The 13,985-nt window shown below is 39.5% G+C and overlaps 1 protein-coding gene across 50 annotated transcripts in view; it reads right to left on the bottom strand.

The window, feature by feature from the left end:
* Positions 1-13,985, bottom strand: part of MYT1L (myelin transcription factor 1 like) — a 616,195-nt gene that overhangs the window by 117,631 nt on the left and 484,579 nt on the right. For 31 of the 50 annotated variants that reach the window (XM_058287946.2, XM_058287963.2, XM_058287948.2 and 28 more), the window contains 4 exons: positions 6,346-6,596; positions 3,708-3,944; positions 1,786-1,907; positions 838-906 (listed from right to left, as the gene is read on the bottom strand). In XM_058287946.2, the coding sequence (XP_058143929.1) occupies positions 838-906; positions 1,786-1,907; positions 3,708-3,944; positions 6,346-6,596 (679 nt within the window). Of the gene's footprint in view, positions 1-837; positions 907-1,357; positions 1,421-1,785; positions 1,908-3,707; positions 3,945-6,345; positions 6,597-13,985 lie in introns of all 50 variants that reach the window. The other 19 variants (XM_058287952.2, XM_058287957.2, XM_012519322.2 and 16 more) reach the window with 1 other exon arrangement.

Below are 13,985 nucleotides of genomic sequence, written 5' to 3'. Positions count from 1 at the left end.
CCCTTCTTTCTTTACATATACTTGAATGTCGACTCCAACTTGAACACCTAAGGTTTTAAGATACTTTCTACAACCTGCTGTGACTTCTTCCAAAACATGTCTGGGAACCGAATATCAATGACCACAATATTAATTGTGGTGGTTTATCACACAAAGGAGAAAACCCACTATCCCTTAGTTTGGGTATAAATGGAGGTGACTTCACCATTTTGTTGTATTTACACTTGAAATATAGACAGAATTATAGGAATAGAGGAGAAGGAGGTAAACTATTGGAATTAGAAGTATGTCTATGTGTGTTGTTGAATACCATGACTACATAGATTAGTGAATTGCAAGTTATCACTATCCTAAAGAGTACTAAGAACTACAACCACAGTGTATTTAAGGAATTTGCTATGATAGTGGTAGGTTTTTTTGTTATTAGGTGCTATTTAAATACCCATATTTTAAATAACCGTATTAATTACTGACTTCTAAAAAATCCAGTTTTGACTTTTTAAAAATTGCAATCATTTCCTAAAATTTTGAGTAACTGGAAAATTTCCCTTCCATGCATGTGAATATCTGAAGAGAAAATAGTTATGCTTTAGGAAATCTGAAATAGAAAGGATATGATATGAAAGAACTAGAGAAAAATGAAAGGGAAAAAGGCAGAATGGATTGCCCTGAAAAGTGGCTAAAAACATGAGGACACGATTCCTGTGTGCTGAATAAAGGCACTGAAGTGCTGAGGTGATTTTTAAAGATATATATTTTTTTAAGTCACACATTGTTTTTGTGAACTATTAAATGCATAGATTTTTAAAAGAGAAAATGATTTTCATTAAATCTTACTTGAGTTCTTGAGAACTGGTGGCCAGCATACTTCGAATGCTTTTGTCAGCCAATGGGCAGCCAGACAGACTGTAAGACAGGTCAGGATATTCAAGTAAGTCAACCCTCTAATTAGCTTAAGCCTCCCGAACAAACACAACATAAAAATTGAAATTAAAAAGTTTAATGCAGAAAAGCGATGGGGCAAGTGCTGTATATTGAATTTTTGTATAATTAACTCTGAATACGTTTAGATATAAATTCCAGAGAACATTTCTGATAATCAACAATTGATAAAAGATAAAATATTTGTGCTCTTTGGTTTAAATGTTTCAAAAAGTAGTTTGCAAATTTAGGTAATTTCTTTTAAAATGAAAGACATTATACAACACATAAATTAGCATGCTTTTAAAAGGTCAACATATAGCACTTAAAGGGTTGACACATAATTCAACATTTTTACTTTGACAGCATTGTTGAGGTAAGCTGAAAACAATAAATTGAAAAGACAGAATCCACCATGAAAAAAATGAAGTCACACCTTCTATGTGAGGCGTAATTACCAGTCACATGACCACTCCCATCACACCCTGGAGTTGGACATCTGCCACCAAACAAAAACAAAAACAGCCAAAATAGTAAGTATGTTAAAAAAAAAAAAACTTAAAAAAAAGTTTCATTGTTTCCAGTTTAGCTGCAATGTCTGCAAGGGGACTTAAGCACCCTAAAGAAAAGCTGCAAAATGCACAGGATTAAATGAAAATGGCGTCTCCATACAATAGAGCATCGTTAAGAACAAGCAAATACACAGTTAGCTGCTCGCTTTACTGAACTAGCAGTCTGAAACATTTATATGCTGCGAATGTCGCATGCTCAAACGGCAAGGCGTATACAAATCCAATTTCTTAAGATAAACCAGTGAAAGGGAAAGTTAAGAAGAGGAATAATTTCACCTCACATTATGCTTACGTTATTAAATCCTTTTTGCTCTCCTTGCACTGAGGATACTTGGGCTTGGGACTTGGGATGGTCACTTCCCCCGGGTACCTTCTTTCTTCTAGAGCTTCCTGGAATGGATCCAAGTCTTCTGGCTGCAGGCAAAATACAGCTTCAGAGCCACACAGTTGATCGTATATTATAGAGACCAAAGAAGGAGGAATTGCCTGTTCCACATTTTCCACTGATTCCTACATACTTTTAAAAATGGCCACACATCTCTGTCATGAAGAAGACCCTTCTGAAAACACATACTGGGCTTTGTTTATGGAGTGTCACGTTTTATGTGGTGGGCCTTAATTTCTCCCCAAATGTTCTAAACTTCGAAGATTCTAATATTTGCTATTACAGTGGCAGTAATCATGACAGTGGGCAGATAACCTGACAACCAGAGAGACCGTTTCAAATTTGGTCTTTCTCATCCACTGTTCACTTTGTTGGTGAATTGTTGTCACTGGTGACACTTTTATCCAACAGTCCCTTGCAGAGCTGAAACTCTACATTTAAAAAATATCTGAGGTGTGTTTTACTAATCATTGGTAAGTACAGTGCATACATGTGTTTTTAAGATCTAAGGCAACGGGAAATGAATTTAGAGGAATGTCGTAATTTTAAATTATCCTTAAGTAGCCACTCATTTTTTTTTAATAGAAAGTGTCTACTTTTGAGACTTGTGTCCATTTGCAGTAACAGAGAAATTCCTATAGATGGCAATGCTCAGCAAATGTACTTCATAAATCCATGTACCTTACCCAATAAACTCCGTTACAGTCTATGTGATAAAAATGTTTCTATCTATTTAGGAGGGCTTAATTTTCATTAAAATCAATTTGGAGATTCAGCTACCATGACTTATTTGGTAGGAGAGTTCATTCTCTTTTACAAGGCCTCAATATGTCAATCAATGTGAAGAATAAAGGTTAACAGGCTCTAGGATGTCTTATAAATAGGAGCCTTCCCAACCTATTTCTACATATAGCCAGTTACCTTTCCTCCACCTCCTTGTTTCTGTAAGACACTATTGCTTTGATGGTGGTTTCCTTATTGTATTTAAAAGGAATTTTCATTTTCAGTGACTAAAGATGTCATCATTTTCAGAATTGCACACTGGAGTAAAAGTCAGTACAGTAAAGAACAAATTCTTCTTCATTCCTTTTCTTAGCCTAAAGAACTACTTTAATAAACTAAAACTGAAAGTTGTAACTACTTGAAAAATATGCATTTGACATACATGTTTTGGTAATACTGTAGTCATTAAAGATTTAGGTGACTGACTGAGGTAGCTTACTTAAGTGGTTGAGTGCCTGTTTCCCATGTATGAGGTCCCAGGTTCGATTCCCGGTCCCTCCTAAGAAATAAAACAAATAAAAAAACTCTCATTGGGGAGCAGTTGTAGCTCAGTGGTTGAGCACCTGGGCTTCCCATGTACAAGGTACTGGGTTCAATCCCCAGTACCTCCTTAAAAAAAATTAGGTGATTGTATTGAAATAATATATTGAAGGCTAAACTATCATGAATATTTTAAGTTTCTTAGGTAACAGATACTGCCTCTAGGTTCAAAGAGCCAGCTAATTAAGAGCAAATAGACATTAAAGTGTTCAAGACTTGCATTATATTTCTCTACCTGAAAGAATACTCCTATGTTATGCTTACACATTTTTAAAAATAAATCATTTATAACAAAATTCACTGCTAGAAAACGAAATTCATTCTTCAAAATACACACAATAATTTGTTTCATTCAAATCAATGTTAGTTGTGAATCTCTTCTGAGTCCACAAAAAAGGTTTTTTGTTTTTTTTTTTTAAGTCCTAATCAGCTAACGGTCATATTAAAAGAAAATACAATTTCTCTCTGGTGTGTGTAACAGTTAGGGTTCAATGAAAAGGACATACAGTAATTTCTTTGGAATCATCCTCATCTATCCTTCTGGGTTTCATTTTGGTGTAGTCTACTGGCAAATCCCAGCAGTCCCCCTCGTTCAGTTGGAAACACCGATTGTTCATCACCGCCTGTTGTTGGGGAGACATGGGCTCCAGGGGAGTCAAAATGGGGCAACAGCCGTCTCGCGGCCTCTGCTTATTCATGCTGAGGTCCAGAGTCCCGTTTTCATCCACCTCCATATCCGGATTCTGTCAAAATAGAAGTACATGGTCATTTGCCTGTTGCCTGACTCTCTTGCAACAACCATGGTTTTATCCCCTTAGACTGCAATCCTGTCTTCAGTCAATATAGAACTCAAACATGAAATCCCTCATTTGCAATCTCATTAAAGGTTACATAAACCCCCAAGGAAAGCAGAAGTGATCTGGTGGTAAATTTCCGTATTTTCCATGCTTAGCTGTTGAAATTGGTTGGAAAATATTTTCGCCTGACATCTATTTATCTGTCTGTCTGTCTCTTCTTTTTTCTAATGTGTCTCTGTTTTTAGAAACTAGCCTGGCCAGAAGAAAATCAAACAAGTCCTTAAATTCAGCTCTCTTCTCTTAAGAGGTCAGAAACATATTTATTTTTATCAACAATCTACCTATCATCTTTCTTTCTTTTATCAGTTTAAAAATTCTTCTGTAGGTTCACTGATGCTAACAGTTAGGAGGAACACAAAAGAATTAGAGATTAGAGGGATAAAGGGGTAAGGAAAAAGAACTGGAATTTATTTTTAAATACAAAATCCTATGATGAAGAGGATTTTCCATTTTAAGAGAAGGAAAAATGCACTCATGGTTAAACATCTCTACTACAGAGATTATGGTCTGACCCACTCTAAGTTTCAGCAAACCTGCAATTTACTCAACTGGCTAAAAAACCAAGGAAGTAAGAGAGGGAGATTTTTTTTTTTTTTAACTTTGAAACTAATAAAAATGCTTTAGTGGTTGCCTTTCATGAGAAGGAGAGAAGGAAGGACACAGGAGGACAGAGAGTAAGAAAAATCAAAATACCCCCAATAAGCCTCCATTTTCCCCTCCAAGAGTTATGACACTGGAGCAAAAATTTGATTTCTAAGCTGACGTGAAAGCTGCTGCCTACTGAAATGTCTAGCCGCCTCTTTCTTTCCTCTCCTTGCACTAGCAGAAGGAAGATGCCTGGAATGAAAATCCCATCCTTTAGGCTGCTACCTTGATAAATTATACAGTATTGAACTCTTTTTTTTTTTTTTGGTCAAAGTGCATTCTTGATCGCAGCTTCGATACTAATTTTAGGCATTTTAGTATTGGATATATTCCCTCAGTCTTAGTTTAATTTTAATAAAGTGAAAACAACTGGAAGGGGTTACTTTTATTTCCCTTGCCACAGAATCCATTCCATGCTAGTCTCACATTTTAGCAGCCCTGATCACATTGAAAAACTGCATGCCCTGGACGAGTCTCCAATATATAGGAATAAAAATATTAATAGAAAAGAAAGCATGTGCAAAACATAAAATTACTGACCTTTCTCCAGTCATACAAATTACAATTATTTATAAAAAAAACAAACCATCAAAAAACTACTGTCAGTGTTGTGAGCTCATGGTGCATAGCCAAGAAGCTTTAGATAATAGAGAAAGAAAACCTTTGTTTTGCTGGAGAAGAGGTGAACATGTCCGCTTGCTCAGCCTCTGCTCTGAGAACACAATACAACTGGCTCCCTGGCACTGCCCGACTCTCGGCGGCCATCTAGTGGCCCCGGCGAGGTAGCGCTCCCTGAGCTCTTCTGTGCATCTAAATAACTCTTTCTCTTCTGTTCTCAGCATAAGCAACGAGTGGAGTGTTAAGAAAATTAAAAAAATATAAAACCTCTATAAATATTCCATAACTTTTTAGCATATTTATATATTTTAAACGAATGAGTGCTGGCTAAGATTGCATGAATGATTAGTGTGAAAAAATCGGATTCTAACTTTTTTTCTCTAGTACTGGATAATACAATGGGAATGAAGGGGCATTGGCTGGCATTTTATTTGACAATGCTATTAAACATTTAACGTTCACATCCTATTGCTTCTTTAGCTTTGTATACTCTGTGCAATCATTTTAAACAACATGAAAATCGTGTGCTCTATATTGGTTAAGGAAATGATTTTTGATCCTAAAGAATAGAGAAGGGGTTCCATTTAAACATAATCTAAACAAGCTAATAATTTCTCCTAATTTGAAAAATGAGCACTGCTAAAACACTGGGGCTCTCTTACAGCTCCTGTAAGCAGCGTTGCACTATTTTTTCAAAGTAAAAAAAAAAAAAACAAACAAAAAACGCTTTTATGTAAGCATCGAATCTCCAAAAGAAAGCAGAATTGAATCAGAGGCTCCTATTAGCCCCGTCTTTTTAAGGTCGTCTGTTTGACTCGGATCTCAGTGACTCAGCACCAGGATTTTTTTTTTTTTCTTTCTTTGACTGCATTAAAGAGCTTTAGCTTTGTTTTCTGTTTTTTAACCTGGGTGGGGGGAAGCTGCCTTTCGGCCCCGGCGCGGGGAAGCCCGCCCCCCTCCCCGCGGGGCCTGGGCCCGGGCCGGGCGGGGGCGGCGGCGGCGGGGCCGCCCGCGGCGCGTTTACCCGGGCCGCGCACAGGTCCTGGGGCTTGGTGGACAGGTTCTGGGGCAGCTCGCGGCAGCGCGTGGACAGGTTGAGGATGGCCGTGGCGGCCATGTGCGCCGCCTCCATGTCGTGCGTGTAGTCGAAGCTGCTCTTGCTGCAGGTGCTGCTGGCGCTGCTGCCGCCCCCGCAGCTCAGGTTGCTGCTGCTGCTGGGGGCGTAGCTGCTCGTCGTGCTGCTCGTGGGGCTCGAGTTCTTGCAGTAGCGCTTGGCTGCGGGGAGAGGGGAGAGGCGGGAAAGCCGCGGTGACTCAGGAGCCCCAGCACCCCACGCCGGCCAAGCCCGGCCGCCCCCCCCCACCAGCGCCCGCCGCCCCCCGGCGCCCGCCGCGGGCCCCGACGCCCCCTCCGATCTACAGCCGACTTCCTACCAGCCCTAATTTTTTTTTTTTTTCCCAACACGCATTAATAGCGGGAGGGGAGGGTTTCTAATGATGGCAATAGGCTTATTCCTAAAAAAAAAAATAACCTCCAGGCTTTTTTTTTTTTTTAACGTTGTGCATATTTAAATGAGGAGAGACCTGGGTGCTGGGGGAGGAAGAGACCGTGTGTGTGCATAACGCATCCCTTAAAAGAGGCTGCTTATGGAGCAGAGGCCACCCCTGCCCTGTTAGGTCCTGTGTTTTAAGGCAGGCACCTGGTCAGCCAGGATTCGGGCTGGTTTTGTGATAAGGAGAAGGCCAGGTGACCAGGCCTCCCCGGCTGGTGCCTTCTCTGCACCCTGACTGCTCCTTAGCTCCTTTGAGGACTGGAAAAGTCAGCGCTCGCCGGCGCAACCATTGGCTGGCCCGTGGAGCTGGGAGTGGGCACGGAGGCCAATCCCAGCCCAGTGGTGGAGAGCGCTGGCCAGCCAGACTGACAAGGGAGCTGGACACCACCTCGGAGACCTGCCGGGGCTGTGTATTCTGGGAAGGGGATTTCTAGCCAGGTGTGCAGACCAGGCGATGTGACCGAAACACCCCTTTCCTCAAGAAAAGATTTATTCCGTAATTCTAATAAAGAGCAATGTGAGTGAGATACTAACGGCTGAGAGGAGGAAAATACCTTATACCTGTGGACATAAATAAGCTAAAGATTAATTTTAAAACAAGGCAGAATGGCTGTTTTGCCATACTCAGACACAAACCGCATATGGGACAATTGCCTTTTATATTTAATAGCCTCTCTATCTTTCTGTGTGCTACTTCACTTATAGGATTCTGGTTGTTTAGTATTCCTTTCTGAAAAACCATGTCACTATCAGCCAAACAGGCACTTAAGAGCAAGTGTGATTTTTTTTCACGGCTGTTTAAAAATCTCCATTAGTACATGGGTGAGAAAATGATCAACGATTTATTGTGGAGGTGGGTTCTTTTTCACTGACATATTGTCCTTACCGAGATGATTTAAAGTCACAGGCTGTTCATTTGCCACAAGGCCACGTGTTCTACCCTGAATAAGGTGAAGTAATTACAGATAGGTGAGCCTGGAGAGTGTACAAAGAATCTCCACTAAAATATCTCCCTCTATAATGTTCCTAAAAACCTCCCTTAGAGACAGACTCCTTTTATTAAGCATGGCCTCTTTGAGTGGTTTTCTGTTAAAAAATTAAAGCATGCCTGGGAGGGGAGCATGCTCCCTCTCTGGCACCTTATTCCAAGCCAGGATCAGTGTGCTTCCTCCTGGAGGGTGCAGCCCAGGAGAATTTGATGATGGGGACATGCGGGATGGGGGTGTCACCAAAAGAAAAAGAGAAAAAGGAGCTACTGAATATAAAACTTGGACTGGTTTCCAGTTTTGCTTGGGCAAAGCCTCAGCAAGATAATTTTGATGGAAAGTCTGGTTATGTCCATTGGCTAAAGGAGGGACTCTAACAACACCCCCTGGTCTCTTTGTTGTTTTCAGTATGGATGTTAACCAGTTCTAGAATTGGAAGCCTCCTATCCTGTAAGAGAACTTCCTAACGTTTTCCCTTTGAAATGGGAAGAAAGAAGCAAAAACAAAACAAAAAAGCTTCTAACATAGCTAACAAGATCATTATGGGAAATACCAAGAAATTACCAAAGCATTTTATAGAACACAAATTTTAAGAAAGGGCTTAGCGTTGGAGCACTGATAACTTTCAAGTGCAGCTTGAAGAACATGGCTTAATGACATTGATAATGTCATGTCCGCCTCCCAGAATGGTGACTGATCCTTCTAAACCCTAGGCTGCCACCAAGAAAGTAGGTAGCATGATGGCCCCAGCACCTGGAGTCGCCAGCCCCCATTCACATCTTATCTCCCTGCCTAAAACTAGCAAGCAAACCAGCAAGAACAGGAGCTACTTTATACCACTCGGGGTCAATTTAACAAGAAAACCTACGAAGCACAATGACTAACTTGTAGACGATATTACTTATATAGTGTTAAATCTAAATTAGCACTGCAATAGCAAATAATTATCACACTTGTTGGGGGGTACAAGCACTACTGAGACAAGTGCCCCACAATATATGTCCCTTTTCATTTATTTGTGAATACATCTTATATAAATAGCAAAACCATACAGTTAGGGGGTGGCAGTGGTCCCTCTATCGGAACACAGTCTAAGCCACTGTCTCTGAAACAACAGCACAGCATTCCTGAGTGGGCAGAGATGAGAATCAGGCGAACCAGAGGGACACAAAATAAACCCTTGTGAGGTAACTCTCCACCATCATATGGATTCCATTTGCACTTTCTGGTATTCTAAGATGGACTAACATTTGTGGTTTCACATCATTTAAAATATAGTTACTTAGAGAAGCTACACCTGCAGGTGCACTGGCAGGATGGCTCAGTAGTTGAGCACCCCCTCCCTATGTATGAGGTCCTGGGTTCAAACTCTGGTCCCTCTTAAAAGTGTTAGTTACATAAATAGGAGTGGAAAAATTGTAACGGAAATGAAAAATTGCTTATGGGGGGACATTTTTTCCCCCTTTTCCTTTTTGGTGGAGGACTAGTCAATGGTTCAGGGGCAAAAAGGTGGTCCACATAAATAAGAAAAATAGAAAAATAAATTTCCCTTTGAAATGAATGAATTTCAACCAAAGGAAAAACGTGTCTATAAAACAAATGGTAACAAATACAGGTAGTTGTGTATTAGGGCTGTTAAGAAAGCATTCCCCTAATCAGCTCCTATAAGGGATGATTTTGCTAGATGTGCGGTGGGAACAAAGAGGGAGAGAGAGATTGTGCTACTTAATTGGAGGGAAATTAGGTCCTTCAAACTATGAAATTCTCCCATTGTCCTTTACATTGATATAGCCCTTTACAGTTTACAGAATACTTTAAAAGTATTTCATTTAGCCTTCTCCACATCCCAGTGGGTTGCTAATGCTCATTTCACAGATGCAGAAACTAAGATTTAACAAGGTCAAAATCAAGGACTAGTCAGAAAAGCAGAATTGGAATCAAGGGGACTAGGCTTTATGATCTAGCCTGACATTTTATCTGTTCAAAATGCTTTCTCTAGGAGAAACTGTGTTACTAAAATGCATCTTAAATGTTATTGTATTTCTTATATCATTGCTTTAAATTATCTTAGTTACAAATCTATTAAAGAAAACAGACATAATGGTACATCTACTTTAAAAATACTTAAATTACAGGATTCTACTTCTGGATTATATCAAATAGATAGGAGTCTTCCAGAATTTTAGCAAATGACTGAACCATCAATTTGTTGCTGCACCTATGGGCATATATCATTCAAACAATCAGGTTCAACACTAATTGCTTTCAAACATATCCCTTTACTAAAGGTAAACACTCTTAAAAATTATTATTCAAAATTAAAGTAAGAGTTTCTATACTTTAATTCTTCTGGGCAATGAAGCCCTTTAGTTCTAATAATTATAGCTTAGTCATAAACTGTTGAGAAAACTTTTAGTCTCAGTAATCATAATTATGGCCACCTCTTAGCCTTTATGCTGGTTCATGACATTTCTCCTCGCCTCCTTGTTTGGCACGATTTCTCTGTGACACCAGGGGGCGCTGCGGAGGAGCCCAGCCTCAGGCGGAGAGGATGCTTTCCCCGCAATATTGCTCTTCTCCTCCTTCCTCCACTAACACTGACTGAGCCCCTGCTTTGTCAGGTCAGAGTCATTTCACAGTAACAAAATGTACCCTCCTTTCTTTCGACAAATAAAGCTATTTTTAATCAAGCAGCTGAACAAGAATTTGTTCATTTTCTTCCAGGTGCCCAGCCTATCACCGGATATTATGAAAAATATAATTGCTTTGGAGGGCCCCAGTTGCATTTGTAATGTCAGGAGTCCATTGGATCTTAAACCACACTGAGAAATACCTCCTCAAGTATTTTATCCCCTCTACTGCAGGAAAAAGGAAAACTGTATGGGATTTGTAGTGATTAAGTATGGCTGTATACTTAAAAAAAACCTACCTTCCAACGAGAACAATTTTTATTACCCTACTCTGCATGTAAGAATCTTGGTAAATATGCAGGTCTCATTCTCGAGAAACACTCACTTCCCTCAAGTAGCATTGCCCTTTATATTAATGTTTTCTTTAAGGAATAGATAAACGTGTCCTTACAATCCTGAATTTCTCTGAAAACTAGACAAAAGTGGATACAATCAAGAGATATAGATGATGAAGCTTTTGTTTTTTGGCCCTGAATAACTTCTAGGCTCACCTAATTTAATCCAGACCTTTACACTTTACAATTTATACCATGGATTGTGATAGTTTTTACATAGGCTCATATTTGTACTTCACCATAAATAAATTGAAACATGGATGCAAAATCCTACATGCACAAGCAAAGTGCTTTCTTCTAAAATTACGCTGTTAGATATCATCTGCCATGCGAGTAGTTTACTTAAATGATCTGAATTTATTTCAAATCCAAGCCAACATTCTTTATCTCAGTATCTTGCTCAATCAGTAAGTATTCTTTACCTGGCCTGCATGAAATTCAAAAGAACCTTAAGACAAGGCCCTCTTGCCCACAAGGAGCTTACAATCTAGTGGGAAGACAAGATAATCTATGCATGAAATTACTAAAGGACAAGGCACAGTGCTACATGGTAGGATATCAACAATTACCATGTCAAGGCAGGCTATTCTACACAGAATATTTGTAAAGTAAGTTAATAAGACAGGAGCAGCTGAGTGCAAGTAGAATATTGTCAGAGAGGACTTAACAAAGGAGACATTTCCATCAGATGTAAGAGAGCTTATGGTTAGGTACAGAGGGGCACTGATAGTCTTCCAGCTATAGAAGAGCAGTCAATCCTAGAGGCTGGCATTGAGCAGGGCAGGTGTTTGAAGGTCAAGGAAAGTCCTGTTCCAGAAAGACTAACAAGTGGAAGGTGCTGGGAGGCGAGAATGACGAGGGAGGCAATTAGTGTGACCATGACCCAGGGCCATGGCAGTAAGATGGGAGGTTGATAGTCAAAACAACAGACATTGCCCTTGAGGAGTGAAAAATGAGGAAATTCAAGGATGGTCAACATTTTTTTCCAAGTCCTAGAAATTTGGAATAAAGGGAGTCCATTGGGTGGGTGGGGAAGCTGGGAATGTAATGTGTTTTAAATAAACAAAGTGTGATACATTTTTTGGCAATATAAGTAGAGATGTCAGACCAAGTAGGCAAACTCTTCCTGGAAATGACCAGATAGTAAATATTTTAGGCTTTGTGGGCCATAGGTCTCTGTCAGAGTTACTCAGCCTCTGCCCTTGGAGTGTAAAACAGCCAAGATAATTCATAAATGAATGAGGGTGGTTTTCCAATAAAACTTTATCTATGGACATGGAAATTGGAATTTCATATAATTTTCACGTCACAAAATATTCTCATGTTTTCTCCACCTATTTTAAAATGTAAAAGCCATTCTCAGCTCACCATACAAAATAAGTTGCGGGATTGAATTTGGTTTGTGGGCTGTGGCTTGAGACCCCTGTCTTAGGCCACGGGGAAATGTGGGTTCAATGCTTACATGAGCGGACAGGGCCAGAGGTACAAAATTAGAAACCATCAGTTCTTTCTCATCCTTCTCCTTCTTATTAATTTCCTATGCATGGATTTCCAAACCCTACAGGAGAGAGTCTCAAACTCAGTGTGGCAAAGGATGTGATGCAGCTGGCTCCACCAGTCTCCACGTTTCTTCCTTCTCAGTTCTCTTCATCCTAGCCTTGCCAGACCATTGGCAGTTCCCACAAAACCATGTGTTTCTCTGTCTTCACACAATTTCTACTCAGATCTCACCACCGACTTTAAAATTTTCCACTTCAATAAAGCTTATGGCAAAGCCTCTGGGCAGAAGTGGCATGGTGTCTGGAAAAATACTGGTGGTTAAATAAACGTTGGTTGAGCGCCTTGATTACAGTTGGTGTGGTTTAAGAGATGGTATCCAGAAAACGAGGGAGATGGGTTGTACATTTTTCCTATCCTGTTCAGCATTTGCAGGTCCCTGGCTCCTTCTTCCCCAAGTCTTATGCCTTCCACCCCCAACTACAGACTCAGTTCACTGACTTTAAGACTATTGACTCAATTCTTTGGGCACCTGAAGTAAGGCTTTGAGGCAGCAAGCTCTTGGATGGTAGCTCTAGACTGCAGCAAGTCTGTGGCAAGGTACAGCAGTGCTCCTTCTCAGCTCATATCCCATCGGAAGCTCTCACCCAGCTAATCTAATTCTTAGGTGACACTTTTCCTTGATGTGTTTAAATTTTGTCAGATGAATTTAGTGGAATAGAATCAGTTGCCTATTTTCTTCTCAATGATTTTTGGTAAAAGGCTCTATTTCTTTTTTCTTCCTCCAGACCTGAGGTCTTCTTTCTGTGGTCTCAATGATTCTTCTTTACTGGTATTTCGACTGCAGAGCATGGCTCTCCCTAAGTTTCTGACAAGAGGTGTTTGGCCAGAATGTGGAAGAATTAATAATTAACATACATTTGTTTAGCTCTTTATAGTTGACAAAATATCCATACACACTAATCAATTTTCACAACCACCTTATGACATGAGCATGGTAGAAATTATTACTCCCACTTTACTCTGGAGGATTCTAAAGCACAAAATGTTTAATTTGTCTAATATCGTATGGCTCATAAATAGTAGACCTGAGAGTAGAATTGCCTTTGAGCACACTGCACTGGATTGTGACCCTAAAACCATGATCACAACTTTACTCAGAAGTTTCCTTTTATTATAGGGTTAGAGTCCAACTGTAAAATTAAGTTTAAAGAAATTAGGCCATATAGAAAAAAAATAGGTGTGTAAAACTAATATCTAATGAAAGTTTCATCATATTATTTTATCAATGGATTGAAAGTCAAATAAGCAAAATCCTCAATTATGGGGATTTAATTTCTTTTCATCCTTCATTTGCAATTAAATAAATGAAATTACAACCAAACCTGGAATTAGCAAGTTATTATCACAAAATAAACAAAATAAAACAACCAAAAGATAATTCCTCTCCGTTACCTCCTACAGCCACTCCTTTACTTCATTTTCATCTACATTCCTATTTATTAAGTTTTGGTAACACACAAGGATAATCAATGTATGATATATCAAAGAAATACCACATGCTATACAATAATTAATTGTTATTAAGGCAAGAATGACAACAT

The sequence above is a fragment of the Dasypus novemcinctus genome, chromosome 25, assembly GCF_030445035.2.
Source record: "Dasypus novemcinctus isolate mDasNov1 chromosome 25, mDasNov1.1.hap2, whole genome shotgun sequence".
Lineage (NCBI taxonomy): Eukaryota > Metazoa > Chordata > Mammalia > Cingulata > Dasypodidae > Dasypus > Dasypus novemcinctus.
The sequence above is the reverse complement of the archived record's forward strand: the minus strand, read 5'-3'. Positions and strand labels throughout refer to the sequence as shown.